Source organism: Poecilia latipinna, unplaced genomic scaffold, assembly GCF_001443285.1.
Source record: "Poecilia latipinna isolate Pla-1442-1.1 unplaced genomic scaffold, P_latipinna-1.0 Scaffold205, whole genome shotgun sequence".
Classification (NCBI taxonomy): Eukaryota; Metazoa; Chordata; class Actinopteri; order Cyprinodontiformes; family Poeciliidae; genus Poecilia; species Poecilia latipinna.
The window spans coordinates 298,192-318,816 of NW_015112821.1; the positions used below are offsets into that span (position 1 = coordinate 298,192).

General features: G+C 40.6%; 1 protein-coding gene across 2 annotated transcripts in view; it reads right to left on the minus strand.

Moving 5' to 3' along the window:
- Positions 1–20,625, minus strand: part of cdon (cell adhesion associated, oncogene regulated) — a 57,569-nt gene that overhangs the window by 4,920 nt on the left and 32,024 nt on the right. For both annotated transcript variants that reach the window (XM_015031399.1, XM_015031398.1), the window contains 14 exons: positions 19,452–19,598; positions 18,331–18,474; positions 17,954–18,247; positions 16,845–17,114; positions 13,060–13,322; positions 11,197–11,371; positions 9,649–9,768; positions 8,438–8,641; positions 7,655–7,836; positions 6,388–6,493; positions 2,425–2,547; positions 2,141–2,332; positions 787–1,067; positions 622–701 (listed from right to left, as the gene is read on the minus strand). In XM_015031399.1, coding sequence (XP_014886885.1) covers positions 622–701; positions 787–1,067; positions 2,141–2,332; positions 2,425–2,547; positions 6,388–6,493; positions 7,655–7,836; positions 8,438–8,641; positions 9,649–9,768; positions 11,197–11,371; positions 13,060–13,322; positions 16,845–17,114; positions 17,954–18,247; positions 18,331–18,474; positions 19,452–19,598 — 2,581 coding nt within the window. The remainder of the gene's footprint in view (positions 1–621; positions 702–786; positions 1,068–2,140; positions 2,333–2,424; positions 2,548–6,387; positions 6,494–7,654; positions 7,837–8,437; positions 8,642–9,648; positions 9,769–11,196; positions 11,372–13,059; positions 13,323–16,844; positions 17,115–17,953; positions 18,248–18,330; positions 18,475–19,451; positions 19,599–20,625) is intronic.

Sequence of the window (20,625 nt, forward strand, 5' to 3'; positions counted from 1 at the left end):
CGATTTCAATTTCTGATTTTAATGGGGGTTTTTTCCTATTAGTGTTTTTTTTCCTATTAGTGACTTATTTCCAATAATCTCTTCTGAGTTGTGCAGTTATTTAATACTAAATATGATTAAGTATTCAACATGAAATGATTGAATATTGCATCATATTCAATAATTTCACTGAACTCCGATCCAGAACCGCACAGCATTCTGGGGGATGTAGGCAGAGGAAAGCCTTAGCCGCGCAGCCTCTCAAGGCTAGCTCAGCTAGGTTGGTGGAATCAACTAACTCACTCTTTGGTTACCTAGCAACTCATCCATTCTTTGGTTACCTAGCAACTCATCCATTCTTTGGTTACCTAGCAACAACCTGTTAAGTAACTTCTGCAGCAGCAGTTGAAGGTTTCCCCACCATTCCTCGTAACTGCTTAAAAATAAAAAAACAACAGCGTGGAGTGGAAGGTCACAAGGAGACCTTGGAAGAAATGAATGAGACAAAGGGAGACCAGGGAAGGAGTGAAGGAGACAAAGAGGCCATGGAAGGAAAGAAGAAAGAGAAAGAAAGAAAAACAGGAATAAAGGAAGGCAGTTTGAACAGAAGAATCTCCATTGTCTTTACGAACTTCCTCCCACCTGTTGTTGTTGCAGAGGTTCTGGCAGCTCATACACTCCGATGTCTCTTTCTGAGGAAGAGCCGTGTACAAACTCCCACCCTGAAAACACAACACCAACATCTGAGTTAGCCTCCAAAGAACAGCGCACAGACCCGTCTGCTCCGGCCGCCGGCGGAGAACTCACGTTCAGGTGGTGGTGGAGGTGCGGGTGCTCACACTCGTGGGTGCTGTGGGGCAGGGTGCCGTCGTGGCCGTGCGGGACGAAGCCGCTGGAGCCGTTGAGCAACGCCAAGCCGTTGGGGAGTTTGTGGTGGAGGTGATGGCAGCCCTGAGGCAACATCTGGCCGCCGTAGCCGCCGTGAACGCCTCCGTTCACGCGCCCGCCGCCCGCCGTCAGCGTGGTGTACTCGAGCACGTGGCCGTTCAGGTCCGCCGGCTGGTACAGGTAGCCAGGAGGGTCATACTCTGCAAGGCGGGGCATAAACTGAGAGCTTTAGCTCCTTTGAACCTTAAAATCGAGCCTTATTGTGCAAAATTCACTTTTTGTATTTCCATTTGGGTCTCAACCGCTTCTAAAAACAACTCAGCCCAAGCCAGCTGTGTTTGTTGGTGTCTGGAAAATTAGCCATTTCAAAATCATTTGAAATGCAACATCACAAATCAGCAGGCTCTGCACTGTTACCTAGCAACTGCAACAGAGGTTGTTATTGATTCAACCAACAGGTTGAAATATTGATCTTACCAATCTGATTAATCTACAATAAAATGTAAGGTTTGTTTATTTGCACTGACCAAACAAAGTTAATTTTCCAGTAAAAAAAAACCTTTAGCTCACTTGAGGAAGCCCAATGAATGATGGGAAAAAGGCTGCAGGAAGCATAGACCTCTGACTCCTTTTCAAATTTCCTCCAAAGCTTTAAAACCCACAACTATTTCCACATCCAGAAGGTCAAGGAGCGAACGTACTGAACCATAAGCCAACAGTTTTGCAATCACCTCGGGACATGTACATGCACTGGAATATGACTCACAAGCCGCCGTGGAGCCAACGATTACTAAAGGTGACCTGTTACGTTTCCCTGGACAGGTTAGGATAGCTCTGTAGGCCATATAAAACACGATAAATATATTATTATTTGGACAACAATATTCATAGATAATGAGATTATAGTCTGTGCAGGGCCTCCTTTCAGAATGAGCCGTTTCCGCGTGTCTGCTGTTAGCCACGCCCCCTAACTTGACGTTTGCATCCGTTTTCACTTATGGGTGTAAACAGATGTGTAAGTATACAACCGTCTTTGAACATTACATAAACCTTTTCTGGACTGTAAGTCAACAACAAAACTCGCCGTTTCAGCAGCAACCGTACAGCGCATATAGCCGTAAAACCAACACAAAAAAAGAGAATTGAGCATCAAGATCTGCTGTTTATCGTCAAAAATCTGCTTTTTTAAAGGTTTTTAGAAGCAGTTGAGACCCAAATTGAAGTACAAAAATGTGCAAAATGTGAATTTTGCATAATCAGTCGTTGGTCTCACTGTGCATGTTGTTCTGCTGCCGGTTCCTCCACAGACACATAGCGATGAAGGACAGCAGGATGAGCAACATCACTCCTAGCATGCAGCCGACGATCAAGTACAGCAGACTGCCGGGCGACGTCTGGGGGTCCGTAGGGTGCGGGCCGGGCGGGGTGAAGGGGTGCTGACTGGGCGAATCCGGAGACTGACGAGCTGCAGGGAAGAAGAAGAGGAGCGGCAGCTTCAGAGGAGAAGCGTTTGCTGATGACATCATCATTATCAACACTAGAGGCTGAAACTCTCACCTCTGGTCTCACAGATCATCACGTTGCTGTAGTCGCTCTCCCCACCGCCGTTGAAGCACTGCATTTTGATGTCATAGGACGTCTCTGCCTGCAGGTGGCCAATCATGTGCCAGGTTTTCACACCTGAGACGACGAGACAGGAAGTCAGAGATACGCATGAAGATACGGTCGGGTTGCTTTAAGGACGAGGAATCACATTTACCGAGTAGTTTTAGATCATTTTTAAATTAAAGGAAGCAAGGACGGACAACAAGAGAAGGAAACGAGTAGACCAAGGAAGGAAGGAAATTAAGAAACAAGGAGATAAAGGAAGAAAACCAAACAGGGGATGAAGGACACATGAAGAACTAGGAAGGGAGGAAGGAGGCAAAGGTAAGAAGGAAGAACACAATGAGAATTGGAAAGAAAAGAAGTATACAAGGAAAACAAGAAGGGAAAAAAGCCTGCAAGGAGACTAAGGTAGGAAGGAAGGGCACAGAGATAGCAAGGATGGAAGGAAGGACACAAGGAGACTAGGGAAGAAATAAAGGAAACCAGCTTTCCTTACCAAGCTAGTAAGGAAAGACATGAAGACCAAGGAAGGAAGCAGACTAGGAGACCAATGAATGAATGAAGAATAAATAGAGAAAAAAAGATGGAATAAAAACACAAGAAAACCAATTAAGGAAACAAAACGAAGGAGGAAATTCAAATGTCTTTGTGCAGAAACCTGATAAATAAAACTGATTCTGAAAGACAATGTGACTAAGGAAGGAAAGAAAGATATTTTTTTGGAATAATGAAGTCTGGAAACAAATATTTTGTCTATTTCCGTGTTTTCATTCCTTACACCTGGAAACATCAAATTCTGTGCTGTTTCAGGTTTTCAGCCTCCACAGCCCTCCTGTAGAGTGTGGTGGAGAAATTTAAACCACATTTCTGTATATTTCCCCTCCAAGGAGCCAGGATTTGTTAACCAAGAGTTTTCCCCTGGTCTCATTTTCAGTGCAGTCCCTGTTCACAACCACAACACCAGACCAGGCAGGACCCAGACGGTCACATCGCTCTGTTCCAGCTCCATATATGGCCGCTTCATGTTTGCTCTGGCTGGCCTCCAGTATTCCCACTCCGTACATTCCCCACGGCTCAACAACCACATACTGTCACACCGCAGCAACGTGCTGCAGAATCACACACCAGACAACGGCCTGTGGATGTGGAAACGCTACATTTCCAACAAATGAGGCTGAAATGAGCTGCTGCTTATGGTCCGAGTGGTGCAAAGTGACCTTCTGAAAACATGCTGCTGCCTGAACGTACGAGGGCTGAGTGATGGGAGTAAATGTGGAAGTTAATTAGTGATGTACAGGCCACAATTTTATCTTTAATCATAATAAAAAAGGAGAAGGACCCATTGGAATAACTTAAATCTGTATAAAAATGTCTTTTTATTGCATAAAGTTTGTATTAAAATATTTAAAATTTGTTGTTTTATGAAAGAAAAGCAACAAATGTATTTTGCAGCAGCTTTGTGCAGCGCATACAGCGGTAAAACCAACTGACCAAATGTGATAGAACTCAGTTGGGGTTGCTAGGTGACGGCCAGAGCTCTGCTGGGGTTGCTAGGTAACGGGCTGGGCTTTTTCCTGCGGTTACTAAGTAACTAACTGCTGATTATTACATACGTAAGAGTTTTGAAACGGCTCGTTTTCCAAACACCATCAGCCTGCCTGACCGGCTGAAACTTGGTTTTTCCTCCTGTGTTTAAGGAAATCCAGTCATGGGCACACTTCCGCTACTGCGCTATTAGTGGAGTTAAGTTAGCATGTTAGCATTTTTGCTGATTTTAAAAACGTTTACCACACTTAGATTTCCTAAAGACTGTCTAGTTCTGCTTCCTCTCCTCACATTCTGTCTCTTTTTTCCTTAAACTTTATTTCAAACAAGAAACTTCCAGGGACAAAATAAAACCAGATAGCAGAGAACCAGATGCGCACTCTGCCACTAATCTACTAATGTGCTAACAGCGAAGCTAATTTTTCACTAATTGACTTGGCTCATTTTTAAACTTTAGGTTGAATAAAGTACAACATTTGTGTTGAAATTTTGTTGACTGTTAAGAATTCTCCAAGTAGTTAGACGTTTATATTCACGCTTTTATTTTGAAATGAGTGAAGATCGTTTACGCAGCATTTCTGGTTTCTCTCCTCATGTCCTCCACCCTTAATGCGATACGTTTATTCTGTACCCAGAATGCATTGCTGTGCAACCCCAGTTGTGTTAATAAACATCTGTTTTTTGTATGCCGTCTTTAAAATGCTGAAATTAGCATGCTGCCTGGATTTCAAATTAAGAAATATACGTAGACCAATAGTTAGAGGTTGGAAAAACCTGAAATTGTCTCCAAATTGGACAGAAATCCTCTGAATATGGCTGCAGTTTGTTTGCAGTGTTTAATGTTCTGAACTTGGAGTGACATTTTCAGCTGTTTTGATATTTTGGAGCCCAGCCAGGCGGTGGGTTTGGGAAGCCAAATGCTCAGATGTTGCAGAGTCGTGTTGGGTAAGTAGATGCCTCTCCTTCCCTTCCTGCAGCAGGCTCAACTGTTAGCATTCCAGGCGGCAACCTGAACCCCTTTCCTCTGAACGGGCTCCGGTTTCATCCCGGTACCATTAGCAGGCAACCGTTTATTAAAAACAGACCCCAGAAGACACCGTCTCAATAAATCAGACGGAGAGAGATGTCCCTTCTTCACTACTCCCAGTATCCGTTACGTTTCCAGCTCCCAGTTTATCTGGACACTCTGAGGTTACATCTACGGCAGGACAAGGCTGTCGACAAACACTCTGTGAACTCAACCTACGGCGTGCTTTAAAAGTTACCTGTTATGCTTCCTTGTACAGGTTAGGAAGGGTTTATGGTGTTATACAAAACATGTCCAGCATATTTTTTTGTACAAAATAATTCTTAGATAATGAGATTTTAACCTGCTCAGTTCTGCCTATTTGGGTTGTTTTAGGGCTTCTTGTCACTTTAATAAGCTGCTTATTAGGATTCAACAAGTAAATCAATGTTTACACTCGCACATAAAATAACTGCAAATAGTTTTGCATCCATGCATATCTCAGAACGTTGTCTGGAAGGTAGGTAAAGTTTGCATTTCATTAGGAAATTAAGGTCTCAAAGGTTGGAAAGGTTCAAGTCCAGTGGTTCCAGTCGGTGATGGTCTGGGTTGTCATGTCAACTGTCCAGTGGGCCACTGGGTTTTCTAGAGACCGATGCAGCTGTCTACAAACATTACAGCAATTTAGAGAAGCTGAGTGACTCAGTGGCGCAATAATATAACCGTAGATCTTTGAAAAACAGAAGTAGAGCCTCCTGAACAACCAACAAAAATGCAGAAAGTGGATTCAACAAAGCTGCAGCCATTGTTACAGAGCATTAAGGCCACGCTGTGAAAATAAAAAAAATAATATTGCGAGAATAGAGTCATAACATTACATCTTTATCCTCGTAGAAATATGGCTATTCTCATTAATATGATTTTATTCTACTTTATTCTTAAATGACTTTATTCTCATAATTTTATCTTTTTTTTTTACTTAGTATGGCCTTAATAGTCTGTCAGACACTGAACAGCGGTAAAACCAGCTGAACAAACATGCTGGAGCTCGAACTGCTGCGTAAACTGTATCATGTTGGGTTGCTAAGCAACAGGCTTGACTTTGCTGGGGTTGCTAGGTAACGGGCTGGGCTATGCTGGGGTTACTAGGTGAGAGGTCGTGCCTGCTTATTTGTGGCGTTACATTCAGAAAGTTTATATTTCAAACACCAAAACACATAGTCTTATTTAAAAAAAAAAGTTATATTTTTAAATTGTCTGGATTGTTTTTAGAAGCAGTAGAGACCCAGATGGAAGTACAAAAGCATGCAAAATGTGAATTTTACACAATATGTCTGCCATAAACTGCCTGGTTCTCTCACCTTCCACCACGTCTCTTTTGTAGTCGCTGTCATTGTCGCTGTCCGTGGGTCGGTAGTAGATGTAGAAGCCTTGGATCGGAGTGTTGTTGTTACTCGAGGGGTCGTACTGGCAGGAAAAAACACATTTGTTAGACGGCAGAAAATCAGCGGGCAATTACAACCCAAAGCGGGGCCATTTTCCCCCGCGGCGGCTAATGGCGGGCCTCGTTATCAGCACATGATGATTGCGCTGTCTGCCCGAAGCTCGGGGAAATAATGAGGCCGGCTTAAATCAAGTGGAAAAAATGAGGGGAAGTATCTGCATCCATCTGCAGCTCCAACAGCAGAATCAGAACAAAGAGGGAAATTTCTTCTTTAATCAGAAAACATCTGATCTCAGCTGCCACAGGATGCAGGAAACTGGTATTCACGACATACAGGAAAGTTAGCATCGTAAATATTAACGCAAAATTCTCAAAATTTTGCAATTCAGTTCTAGAATCATTAAGCTAGTTAACAAGAATACTAATGCTGTTAGCTTTTTTACATCCCTTGTTGGTTAGTTAATGCCAGGAATAATCCTCTTTAATCTCTGTAAAACATTTTATTTTAATGCTTTTCATATGTATATGTTTCCAAAGCATCTGTATTTTATTTATTTGTTTTTAAATATGATGAAAATACTAAAACATGGGATAATCTGAAGGATGCAGTGGTTCTCACATGTCTTCTTTACTTACTCTCTATCAGTTTGGAGGCTTAATATTTTCTTTTTTTTTTTTTACTAAAGTAGGAGAAGAACAAACCAAGAAAAATAAAAAGTTCAGAGTGTTTTACTGTTTCAAAACGCCTCAGGTTCTTTCAGCTACATGAAAGTAAGTTTCTCTCTTAGTTTCTCCAAAAGACAGAAATCCATCTTGTTTTCATCTCATCAATAATTCCTTAACATTGATGGAAAAAGTACTATTTCCACTGGCAGATTATTTTATTTATAACAAGACATTTCTTTCTCTGTTATTAGTGAAGTAATATACCAATGAAACAAGTATTTTTAATCAATATTATTGGCAGATTATTTCACTTATAACATGGGGGAAAAAAAACTTATTTGGCAGTGGAAATTTTACTTTTTCCATAAATAGTAAGGAATTATTAACTTAAGCTCCTATGTGTTGCTGAAAAGTCACTTGTAAGTTAATTTTGTCTTATTTCAAGTGCAACAAGACATTTTAACTATAAACTAAACAAAAATAGCTGTAAATGAAAGTGTTTGTTTTGGTGGACTCACGGTCCAGCGCAGCATGATCTGCGTGTCGCTGATGGCATCCGTGGCCAGGATGTGCGGTCCGACCACGGGCCGGTCGGCCTTGCGGGGGCTGGCGTTGGGGACCTGGTACGGCTTGGAGGGAGTGCTGGGCAGGCTGTCGCCGTACGTGTTCGAAGCCAGGACCCGAAACTTGTAGGTGGACCCTGCCACACGAAAACATTCAGATTGAAAAATACTTTTTTGATCCCAAAGGGAAATTAAATGTTTTCTCAACTCATATTAATTCAGATTCTTCAAAGAGTCATTGTAGATGGAGATGGCAGGAAAGATGGTAAGAAGCAGAGTTGGGAAGTAACTAGTTATATTTCATTTGTAGAAAATAAATGTACTTTTTGGAGTATTTTTACTTTTTACTTGAGTAATTTTATTATGAACTTCAGTAAAAATTTCTGGATACTTTACACACCGTTTTAACTAAAAATTCACCAGACAGACACACACCTGCAGTTTTTGTTAAAATTCCATAAGTTTTATTTTTAAAGAAATTGATTATGAATTTTTTTTTTGTGTTTGTTATGATTTATGTAAATTATTTTAATTTTGATCTTTAACATACCAAAGTTTCCACGCAACTTTATATTTTGATCTGTCTGATGATGTAATTTTTGAATATTAAATGATTGATAATTTGATCAGTTGAGTCGCCTTTTTAAAGTTCTCCACCCAACTCTGCTAAGAGTTGTTGCTGTAGGGGAAAATCTGGCTGGATTAATTTAGATTTTCCTGACTAACATGAAGCCTCACCAGGCTCCAGATTGCGGATTTCCACCGACAGCTTCAGAGGTGAGATGTTATCCGCCGCCACGATCCACTCCGCGCTGCGGCCGCGCCTGTACTCCACTCGAAACGCTGTGACCGGGGAGCCGCCGTTGGCTCGAGGGATCCATGCCACGTAGACCGAACTGTCGGTTGCCATGGAGATGGTTGGACGGTCCGGAGCTTCTGGGACTGTGAACAAATCAAATGAACATCAGGACTCATGAAGACAGAATTGCAGTCTTTACTCTGTTGCCTAACATGCTAACATAAGTGAACATGATCAGGATAGTCTTTAAGCTAACATTAACTTCCTGGCTAATTTACACATAAAAGCTCAAGTTTACTTACAGAAAGGATTAACTTAATGTTACCCATAATGTTAAGCTAACATTAGCTTCTTAGCTAATTTGGACTCCAATACTAATGTGGACTTTACCTTTTGATACCAACTATAATGTCACAAGATGCTCAGTATTCCTCATTTTAAGCTTGGTATAAAGTTAAAGTATAAAGTTTCTCTAAAATTATGACTTTATTCCATTACTGAATGGATTAAGATAATGTACCAATTATTATAAGCCAACATGATAATGAAAGAATTTAAGCTAACGCTAGCTTTCTAGCTAATGTCAACGCCAAAGCTAAAGTGAACTTCCAGAGCAGATTAAGCTAATGTTACCCTTAATGTTAGTGTAAGCCAACATGATAATGAAAAGATGTAAGCTAACGTTAGCTTAATGGCTAACATTAGCTTACACACTGCACTTTTTAGTTATGAGTACAAAAGAATGTATGAAACTTTGAAAGATGCATACTCACTATTATGGCTCTTAGTCACAGAGACAGAGGCAGAAGGGGTGGAAGGAAAAGAGGGTTAGCTGAAGAAAGAGATGAACCTCCAAGCAAAAAGTTTAGTAGCAAAGTGAGTAAAACATGCATACAATGTGACCCTAATGCTGTGTGCAGACTGACACATTTTCTGCTTACAGCATTTCTCTTCCAAGGAGTCGTTACATGCTGTCAGCTGCTGGTTCACTGTTTGTGCTTCCATGCGAAACAAAGCAGAGATCTTTCTTTCTTCCTTTTTTTTAAGCATTAAGATGTGTGTAACTAGACCCAGTCCCTCTCTTCCAGTAAGTCTGCAGAATCCAGAATGAAGGGAATGATTCTGTCATACTGATCTGGTCTACACCTACGTCTGTCATGGAGGACGACGCCATAGTTGGTCTTCGTGGGTCGGTCCTCTGGAACCTTGGGTGGAATTGGGATGCTGGAAGGCTTGGAAGGATTCTTATTACTGGGGGAGATGGTCTTTTCTGGAAAAAATATGAAAAAAAAAGCTGGGAGTGAGACAACATTAGCAGCAGGAACCAGCAGCAGATTTAAAGCTGATGAACATTTTTCTATCTTGCTGTGTATCCTGGAGTTTTAAGAAGTACATGGGTGTAAATGTGAGAAGATGAATGTAATTTTCTGGATCTTCAGAAATTTCTGCCATGTTTGAAGTGTCTGTGCCACTTTTGATGAATTTCTGTTCTGAATAGAGCATCTTTATTGGGATGAAGCGTGTGGAATAAGGAGATATCACTGTTACTATGAAGAAGATAATCTGGGAAGGAATTTTTAATGTTCAATGGATGCCTTCGAGTGATCAAATAGCTGGAATTAAAGAAATGTCAACATTGATTTCTTTACATTAGTTTGAACGTATGGAAACCAGAGAGATGCTAATACTGATTTTTTTAAAAGCTGCTCAAAAACCATTTGAGATTCTTTTAATATGCTAATAATTTCCATTGAAATACAGATAATATAACCATTTAAAAAAACAAAAAAGGAGAAGTGAATTTTTTTAATGAACCTGAACACTGATAGTCATAAAAGTCTTAAAAGTTTCTGACTCTGGAAAACTTTGTAACACAACAATAACATTGTTGTTCTTTTCATGTATCTAAACTAGGACTGGATAATAAATCAATAATAGTATATGTCATGATAGACTCATAATATCATTAGATAACGCGCCTGATGCAAATTTCAATAATTTCACTGAACTCTGACCCAGAAGCGCACAGCATTCTGGGTGATGTAGGCAGAGGAACGGCTTTAGCTGCTAAACCTACAGTGGCTAGCTAAGAAAAGTTAGTTGAATCAACTCACTCACTCTTTGGTTACCTAGCAACTCACCCATTCTTTGGTTACCTAGCAACTCACCCATTCTTTGGTTTCCTAGCAACAACCTGCTGAGTAACTTGCACAGCAGCAGTTTCAGTTTTCACCACTCAGTGACTCATAGCTGCTTAAAAGTAAAAATTAACACCACCACTTTGTCAGTATTTCAGATATTTAAAACAAAAAAAAATATCAATAAATATGGATATTGAGTGATTTAGACCGCTTTTACCGTGATCCGTTTTTCAGTCATATAAACCAGCACTAATCTAACCTAAATATTTTCACTGTGCAGCAAAAACACAAAATCTTACCAAGTATGTTTGGTCTAGTTTACCATGGGAAAATGTGTTGTTATAAGTGAGAAAATCTGCCTGTGATAGTACTTTTCTTGAAATCTTAAGGAATTGTTTACTTAAAACAAGCTCCTTTATCTTTCTGGAAAGTTACTTGCAAGTTAGTTTTGTCTCATTTCAAGCACACTAATATATCTGCAGTGAAAACTAGACCAAAAACACGTGTTGAAACCAGTTTATTCACCGTTAAAAGTGTGTTTTGTTAGCTGGACCGACCTTTTCCGGTGCGGAACGTGAGCATGGCCGGCTGACCCTCGCCCGCTGCGCTCCGAGCCACCATCAGGACCTCGTAGAGGCTGGAGGGCTCCAGCTCCGACAGCCGCAGGGTTTTTTCGCTGCCGGGGACTCGGACCGTCTGCCAGCTTCCCACCACTGCTCCCATGTCGTCAACCTGATGCAGAAACACACAGATGCCTGTAAGCAACAGGGAATTTGCTTTTTTCAGGTCAGCATTTTTTTTAAAGCTCAGAAACAATGCCTGGGAGATTTATGTCACAATTTCCAACTTTAGCAAAATTGAGTGCTGCTGCCAATGCTGTCCTTAGTGGTTTTGCTGCAGTTTTATAGTGAGATGGCTGCTGAATCAGAACATTTTTTAAAGGGGGAATAAGTACTGAAGGGGTGTCCAAACTTTTTGTCACATGGGACAAAATTGCCAGAAGAAACTAAAATCAAGCAAATTAAGTAGTTTTTTTGTTGTACAAAATAGATGTTATTCATCGTAGATTAGGTCTGGGCAGTAAGGCTGCGAAATGTATCACAATATAAGCATTTCTTATCAGTCGATATCAATGATTATTGATTAGTTTTATGTTTTAGATAAGTAATAAAATAATTCCTTAATATGATTTTTTTTTAAAGTATATAACTAAAACAAGACATTATTCCCTTGTTAAATTAGACCAAAAATACTTGGCAAGCTTTTGTGTTTTTGCTGTGTAGTGAAAATATTTGGTTTCATATCAGTTAGTATCCATAATTATTGATTAGTTTTTTTGTTTTAAATATCTGAAATATTGCCAAACTGAAGACATGACCTGTCCTGGTTCATTCACAGTTCTCACTCCACCTCGTTGTTTTTTATTTTTAAGCAGTTATGAGACAAATTGGCAGAACTTTAAACTGCAGGTTACTCAGCAGGCTGTTGCTAGGTAACCAAAGAACGAACAAGTTGCTAGGTAACCAAAGTGAGTTACATAGAGTGAGTTAGTTGGTGCCACCAAACTTACTTGGCTATTTTATATGCTGAATATTTAAAATGATATCAGACGTATCATATTTGTTAAGTGTTATCATGATATTTATTATTATTGGTTTATTTTTTAGCTCTATTGTAGATCCAAGCTTAAAAATTACTTTATTGCTGTATTTCAATAAAAACTCCTAGTTTTCAAATTATTTTGGATTTGACTGAACAAATGTGCCGTCTTTTTAAGCATTTGAGCCACTTCCTTGCAAAACACTTGCTATATTTAGCCAAGTTTAATAATTTAAATAGAAGCTGATGTGGCTGCAAAGTCGGCTTTTCACTTAATGTCTCTGGATAGATGTGATTCTATTTATTTTTAAAATTTGGTTGTAAAAATATGAACACACTGCAAAAACACAAAATCTTACCAACTAATTTTGGTCTAGTCTTTAGTGCAAATATCTTAATACACTTGAAATAAGACTAACTTAAAACTAACTTTTCAACAAGATATTGAGGCTTGTTTAAAGTCAATAATTTCTTAATATTTATTTACAAAAGTTCACTGGCAGATAAATTAACTGCCAATGGGGAAAATGTCTTGTTATGGAACAAGAACTTTTTCATCAATATTAAGGAATTATTGACTTAAAACAGGTCTCAATATCTTGCTGAAAGTTACTTATTAGTTTTGCCCTATTTTAAGATATCTGCAGTGGAATACTTGGTAAGATTTTGTGTTTTTGCAGTGTACTTTGTGCAGCACTTAACATTTCATTAATATTTTTACTTTAAAAAGTCATCAGCCACCTCCTTGCATTTTTGATTCACTCGCTTCAGTCACTTCAGTTCAAACAGGGAATAAAAATGGCAGCAGAAACGTTTCTCACCTTGCGGTATTTAACAAAGTAAGCGCTGATGGGACTGCCTCCGTCTCGGCCCGCTCTCCACTCCAGGTCGTAAACGTCCGGTTTGTGCGTCTGCGGCGGGCTGATGATGATCGGCGCCTCCGGAGTGGGCCGGTCGCCGCTCCGGTCAGCCGGCGCGTTAAACGGGTCGTCGTCTTCGGTCAGGAAGCTCTCGTCGCTTTGAATTGGATGAAACGACGGTGAAGCCTGGGGCAGCAGAACGGCAGTGGATCCCAACTGTGGATCTGCGAGGGAAAAAATATCAGATCTACGTCAGAGGAGACTAAATCTGAGATAAATCACATGAATCGATAACTGTTCACTTACTGGATGTGTCAAAACTTAAGGTCTAAACTCTAAACCGAACATCAAAAAAGTACGGAAGAGGATTAGATCCACTGATGAAAAACATTCACTTTAATCTCAGAATTGCAGCCGCGTATTTGGGCCTTTGTAGACAGAACATAAATAAGGAGTACATTTCAGCTAGAACCCTGAAATGTACTCAGTTGTAAAGTTTTAAAGTTGTCCAGTGAGTGAAAAAAGGAGAAAAGCTTGATTTTTTTTCTTTTTATCTTTGATGATCAGGAAATGAAAAAACTAAATGCAGGTCTTAAAAACAAGTTGTGAAATAGATAATTAATGATAAACGTGTGATTTAAATATATAAATTAATGTAAAGCCAACAGCATTATTACATTTTTGTCCTTTAAAAAATGGATCAAGAGAAAAACGATAAATAAACCTGAAACATTCAAAAATAAAGTGAAAGAAAAGTTAGCTTCTATTACAAAACAACATTTTAGGAGGAAATCGTCTCCAGGATGTGTCAGCTTTCTGCTGAGATTTATGCATCATCAGAATCTGAACCTTAATTTATATTTTGATCCATTTAAAGTTGCAGAACATTTACAGCAGCCTCAGCTGTGCTTCACAACAAAACAACATCACAGGCAGACAAATGATGAAACACAAAATAAAATTTAGTAAAAATAATAATAATCTTTCTTTCTCCTCCAAACCGCTGCGGCTTGGAGAATCCAAACAGCCGACACGAACTGGACGCCGAGGTCAGAGCTGAACTGGGAGCAGTGGGAGGTTTTCCACATTTCAGGGCTAAGTGTCCCGTAACAAGCTGCTGCTGCCGCTGCGCACCGGCCCGCTTTGTAAAACAAACAGGCCTGCAGCTGGTAACACTAGACCTGATTCCCGGCCCGCTCTGCCGCTGCGCACCGGGCCGCTCTGCCGCCGCGCACCGGCCCGCTCTGCCGCCGTGCACCGGCCCGCTCTGCCGCCGTGCACCGGCCCGCTCTGCCGCTGCGCACCGGCCCGCTCTGCCGCTGCGCACCGGCCCGCTCTGCCGCTGCGCACCGGCCTGCTTTGTAAAACAAACAGGCCTGCAGCTGGTAACACTAGACCTGATTCCCGGGCCGCGGCCGGCTGTCGCACATTCCACACACCGACCAGTAAAACACCAGAGAGAATCGGACCTGAGCGCCCGGAGAAACAAACATGGTTCATTAGGGAGATGCACATGGATGGAGAACACCTAAAGCTCACTTTGGTTTGTAGGGCTGAAACGATTAATCGTGATTAATTGATTAACTAAGTTAGCAATCGATTAATCTGCAACTGCAATTGATGACAACTGAAGGCAGCACAGTTACTTGGTTGTGCTGTAAAATAGTAATATGTGCCTGGAAAATATATCGTACCGCCTCTTTAAGTATCGCAGTAAAACAAACAACTGAATGCTGAATACGTACAATGTTGTAAAAATACCAGATTAAACTAAATGCAGAATGCTAATTTCCGTCAGTAGTCTCATAGTTATAGACAGAAATGTTTTTACAACAGTAAAGTCGCATAAAAATGATTTTTCACAGATAATCTACCAATATAATCTGTAGTAATAGTCCTGGGAGGATTAAGATGACTAGATTCTCAATCCTCTTCTGAAAACTACACAAGAGGATTGAGGCCATTGAAAAAAACTAATTGAGACTTTTTTTCTCAAATTTCTATCTTTTTGTTAGAATTCTAGAGTTAATCTCAGAATTCTGATTTTTATTTCTCAGAATTCTGACTAGAAACTTCTGAATTCTGAGAAAAAAGCTAGAATAGTGGCCCTAATTTTCTTCCGTACCAAAAAACACCTCATATGTTATTGGAAAGTATTGAGGGCGTCCTTTTCATGGTGATGGAAAACATTCATACGGAACTCAAAAATAACCCATTTCAGATTGTTTCCCCTGATTTGTTGCAATAACAGTTTACTCTGACTACGAAGGGCTTGATAAGCTCTGCTCCTGGTACCGCAGAGTGTTTACTACATCTCCTGATAGTCGGCCCTGGCTTCTGCGTATGAAGGTGGTCTGCAGAGACTGATCCCAAGTCTTCCTGGTGCGGTTTGTGGAGGGGATCCTGTCTGATCTGAACTCCCCGTGTCTCGGCATTAATCAGCCAAGGAAGGAGGCCTTGGCACGGGAGAGGATCGGAGGCTCGTGAGGGGGAGGAGGGCTGTGATGTGTTAATAAATAAAAGGCAGTTGTGTACGATGTTGACAGCTGGGTGGTCTGGACCTCGTCATAGCCCTCTGCGACTACTCCTTACATTCCTGCGTCCGGGGCTTATCCCTGACGGTGCGCACAAAGATCACTCTCACGCTCAGTTCAAGGCTCAGGAGGAGGCGGCCTTGGCTTTGGCCTGCACCCCCCCGACCCTCCTACAGACACACACAGAGTCACACAGAGAGCAAGGACGCCCTGCAGATACTGTATGAGCAGACCTGCAGAGAGCCAACACAAACTTAGGGTGGATTCACAACTGATTTGAGACAAAATTGCAATATTTGCTACATTTTCAGCTGGGGCGGTTCACGTTCACACTGCACTGTCAAACAAACCAAACTAATTGAAAAATCTGTTCCCCTCCTCGCCTTTGGGGGGCGCTGTAGCAAGAACCACTCAAGGAAACGACAAAAATCTCTGAAGAAGACACTGAGCGCAACTTCCTTCCTCACAAAATGTACACAAAAATGGAGTGTTGTCAGATTTTAGCAGTTGTAGGATTTCTCTAAAAACAAGTTATTTTTCCCGCTAGCTCTAGACAGTCTCTTCTTCAAGTGGGATTCACAGAGGGCTGGACAATAAATCAATAACAATATATGTTGTCATAGATACATGATCAATATCAATAGATGATACGTCTGATAGAATATTCAGTAATTTCACAGAAGTTCAATCCAGAACCGCACAGCATTCTGGCTAAGCCAGGTTGGTGGAATTACTCACTCTTTGGTTACCTAGCAACTCACTCACTCTTTGGTTACCTAGCAACCCCCACCTGGTTAACTGGCGCAGTAGCAGTTTAAGTTTTCTCCACTGTGCCTCATATCTACTTAAAAATAAACAACAACATGGAGTAAAGACTGGATGAAACAGGAGACGTCACGCGTCTCAGTATTTCAGGTATTTAAAGCAAAAGAACTAATCAATAATTGTTGATATCGATCGATGTGAAATGCTATTGCCTGACATTCTCATATGAATTTGAACCAGGTTAAAGTTTGTTGCTTCTTGTATGCAACCGTGACAGCCAGAGGAAAAACAAATAAATGTCCATCCTAAAATAAACATAGAGGACAAAAATCCTCAACCTTCAGTTGAATATTTAATGTTGTAAACTGGAAATAAGAGCTGAAAATCACCAGGGTTTGAGAACTTTCCATTAGTTGAGAGAGTTGAGGTCAGCCGAAGCTCTCGTACCTGGCTGTATCGTGAGGATCCCATGCGCCTGCGCCGAGCCGATGCCGTTGTCCAGCAGACACTGGTACACGCCTTCGTCCTGCAGCGTCGCGTCTGACACCACGAGCGAGGACCCAGAGATTTGTAGGCGTAGAGATGGAGCGACAGGCTCGGCGTTGAACAACCAGGTGACGTTCGGGGACGGGTTTCCTCTCGCTGAGCAGGTGAAACGAGCAGAAGAGCCCAGTGGAACAAGCTGGTCACCCGGACCGTCGATGATGGAGGCGGGCTCTGTTAGAGAAACAGTCAGACCATCATCAGCACCAAAACGTCTGCAGACATCCTGGGTTTTCTTTAGTGCCGTCAAGCAATTAAAAAAATATTCTTAATCACACTATAGCTATTAAATACCTCTTTCTGCCACACTTCAATTAAAATGCAATCAATTACAATTATGGACAATTATGTAATTGTCTGCATTATGTAAAATAAGCGAATCAAAATCTTCTGATTAAAGGCATACGACCAAAAAAAGAGTAAATTTTTGCCAAAAACTCAGATTTTTAGATTAATCTCATACATTTTCTTTGGAAAAAAACAAGGACATTTCTGAGCTCCAAAAGTTTAAAATTTCCCTGAAAAAAAAAAAACTGAAAGTGAGATTAATCTCATATTTTCTAGAAAAAGAACATGGAAATTGGTGAGTTTGAAAAGTCGAAAAGTGAAAGAAACTCAAAAATTAATCTAAATTTTTTTTTTGAGAAAAAAACTTTTCAAAAGTTTCTGAGTTGAACTTCTGAAAAATTTAAAAAGTGCAAGAAAAACTGAAGAAATTTTGAGATTAATCTCAGAAAATTTCCAGGTTTTTTCTAGAAAATATCCAAGTTTGAAAAATTGAAAATTTGTGAGAGAAAGAACTAAGAAATTATTTCCACTTTTTGAAACAGATTTTATAGAAAAAAAGAAGCAAATTTTTGACTTTTCAAACTCAGAAATATTCTAGAGAAAAAAAAAAAAACTTCTGTGTTTTCTGGGAGAAATGTACTCCTTTTTTAATCAACAATGGCCCATATATCCCGTTGTTTTACCACGTCAACTTTGACAGCCCTAGTTTTATTTCTCTTTCTTACCGAGGACGTTTACAGTGTAGTCGGGTCCGATCGCGGCGCCCCGCTCGGTCTCGACCCTGCAGCTGTAGAGCCCTTCATCGCTCCTCGTCAGCCGGCTGAACTCCAGGTTGTTGCTTCGTCTCTGGTGCGAAGGCCCGGATGCCCGGACCTCCTGACCGTTCTTAAACCACGTGGCTGCAGGCGCAGGACTCCCGGTGACGACGCACTCCAACGTCAGCGGCTCCGAATGCAGCATCGAAACCGACACCGGAGCGGTGGGATAAACTATCCGAACCGAGGAGGAGGAAGAGGATCCTGCACACAAACGGGTAACGAATCACTAACAGGAAGTAGTAAAAACAAACAGAAATCTGCATCTTTTTATGAGTTTTACTGACGTTTGACTAGCAGCTTGACGCCGTGGGACTGAACAACGGTTTCCCCGGTAACAGGGTTCACGGCGCCGCACTTGTACATGCCCTGGTGCTGGGCCGACACCGAGACAATCTGCAGGTTGCCGGATGGAAGCAATAAATAGTTATCTGAAAAGAGAGAACAGCACATTCAGTTACAGCGTTTAGTGGGTTACATGTAACAAGGGTGGAGAATTTCTCTTTTTTATGCAGCACAAGTAAACTTTCACCTCCTTTTGATAACCGATCCGTACTTTACAGTTTTGACTATTTTAGATTTTATTATGAGACGGGATGTTTGCAAGTAAAACGTAATTTAAAAAAGAATAAAAAAAGAAGACAGAACTGCTGCTGTTAATAACTTTTGTACAGTTTTGGCTTCATTCTGGTATATGATATTTATTTTTTTAGCAATTTGCTTTTTTTGAGTCTACACTCGATTAATAGATTACTAAATTAGTTAATGATTATTTCAATAATAGATTAATCGTGACTGTTTCATCCCTACAACGATTAACTGCATTTGACTATCCTGTACCAAAGTGTGAATCGGATTCTGATATGTAAATATGATTAAATCGATTAATCATATCTAAATGTGATTAATCGATTAATCATTCTATTTACATAGAGAGAAGGGTTTTTAATTGAAATGTGAAATAATATTTTTGTACAGTTTTGGTTTAATTGCTGCTCTGAATGCTGTTTTTAAGCAACTTGCCTTTTTCCGAGTAATTGATTACTTGATCAATTACTAAATTTGTTGATTATTTCAGTAAATGATTAATCATAAAAGTAAACATAATCACAATATGATTATGAATTCTCCACCTAAAAGTTAAGCAAGACCATAAAAAGACTAAAATTAATTCTATAACTAATAAATCTAAACGGTATTTAACTAATAATAACAAGCAAACAACCAACTAAATTAATCAAACAAAAAGTCATAACAAAATGAAACTAAGATATAATCAAAAACTCAAACTTTTATGACCCTGATATGAACTGGAACACATTTGTTTTGCAGTGAGAGGTCTGGCTCTCCATGAAATAAATCATTATTAACGTTAAAATGTCCCGTGTTTACGTAGCTTCAAACAAACCTCTTGACTCTTCGATCCAGTCGCCTCTGACTCTCAGTTTGGGCCGAGCCGGCGGAGCGCTGCGCGGCAGCGGACACTCTATGACCGCCGTGCCGCCTTCCTGCGCCGACACCGCTCGCCGTCGCCCGGCTTCATATTCTGATATTTCTGCATGAAACGGAGAGAAAAACACCCACTGAGCCACGGCGCTACTTGAAGTGAAGCTGTTTGTGTTGGATCGCCGGGTTTGTTTATTGTTGCAGAGAGGGATTCGGTTCGTGCCTGATACGGCTTCCGATCGGGGTCAAGCACTTAACGTGGAGGCCAAGAGAAAGCAGCGTCCCAGCAGGAGCATAACACGCTTCCACACAGGAAAGCCCAAGGCTCATTAAGGATAGCAGACAAGAGGCATCTGGACGGCTGCCTGACTAAAACTCCAACTGCTTCCTTCCCGTCCGCCACTCAGCGGCCGGCAGCCGAGGCTACGCTTCCTTTCTACTTGTTCGAAACGCATAAATGGACTTCCTTTACTCAAGGATGCTCCCTCTCTTTCTTCAACGCTCTTTGAAGTGAAGTGTGCAGATTATGATCCGTGGCGATACGTAGCGATACATAGCGTCTTTTTATTCCTCCATTTGGGTCTAAAATCAGCCCAAACACTTAACAAAAGAGGAAAAAGAAACACCCAGCTGTTTTTTGGCAGTAAGTTCATGTTTTCTGGTGCCTGGAGAGTGAGCCGTTGAAAAAATATCCCGAATGTAACGTCACAAATCGGCACCGTTACTTAGCAACCCCAGCGGAACTCCACCCATCGCCTAGCAACCCAAGCCGAGTCCAGCACTCTGCTTTCTTAAAAATTCAGAAATACAAAAATACTTTATTGATCCTAAAGAGAAACTAAATGCTGTGGTTAGGCGGGTCACAATAAGTAGTAAATAAATTAAAATAAAATTAAAACAAGCTCAATAAACTCTCTCTTTCTACCAAAGGTTGGATGACTAAAGTCTTCATTCAAGTGCTTTTTTTTTTGAAGGATAATTTTGTTTACAGACTTCATGATTCATTTTCTGTTCAGTTTATTTATTTTTGGATATGTAAAATGTCTTCCAGTTGCAGTGTTAGAATTTAAAGTTTATTGATCTTTGAAACTGTGTTCTTGCACTATTACCATTATATTACTTAAAAATGATTTCAA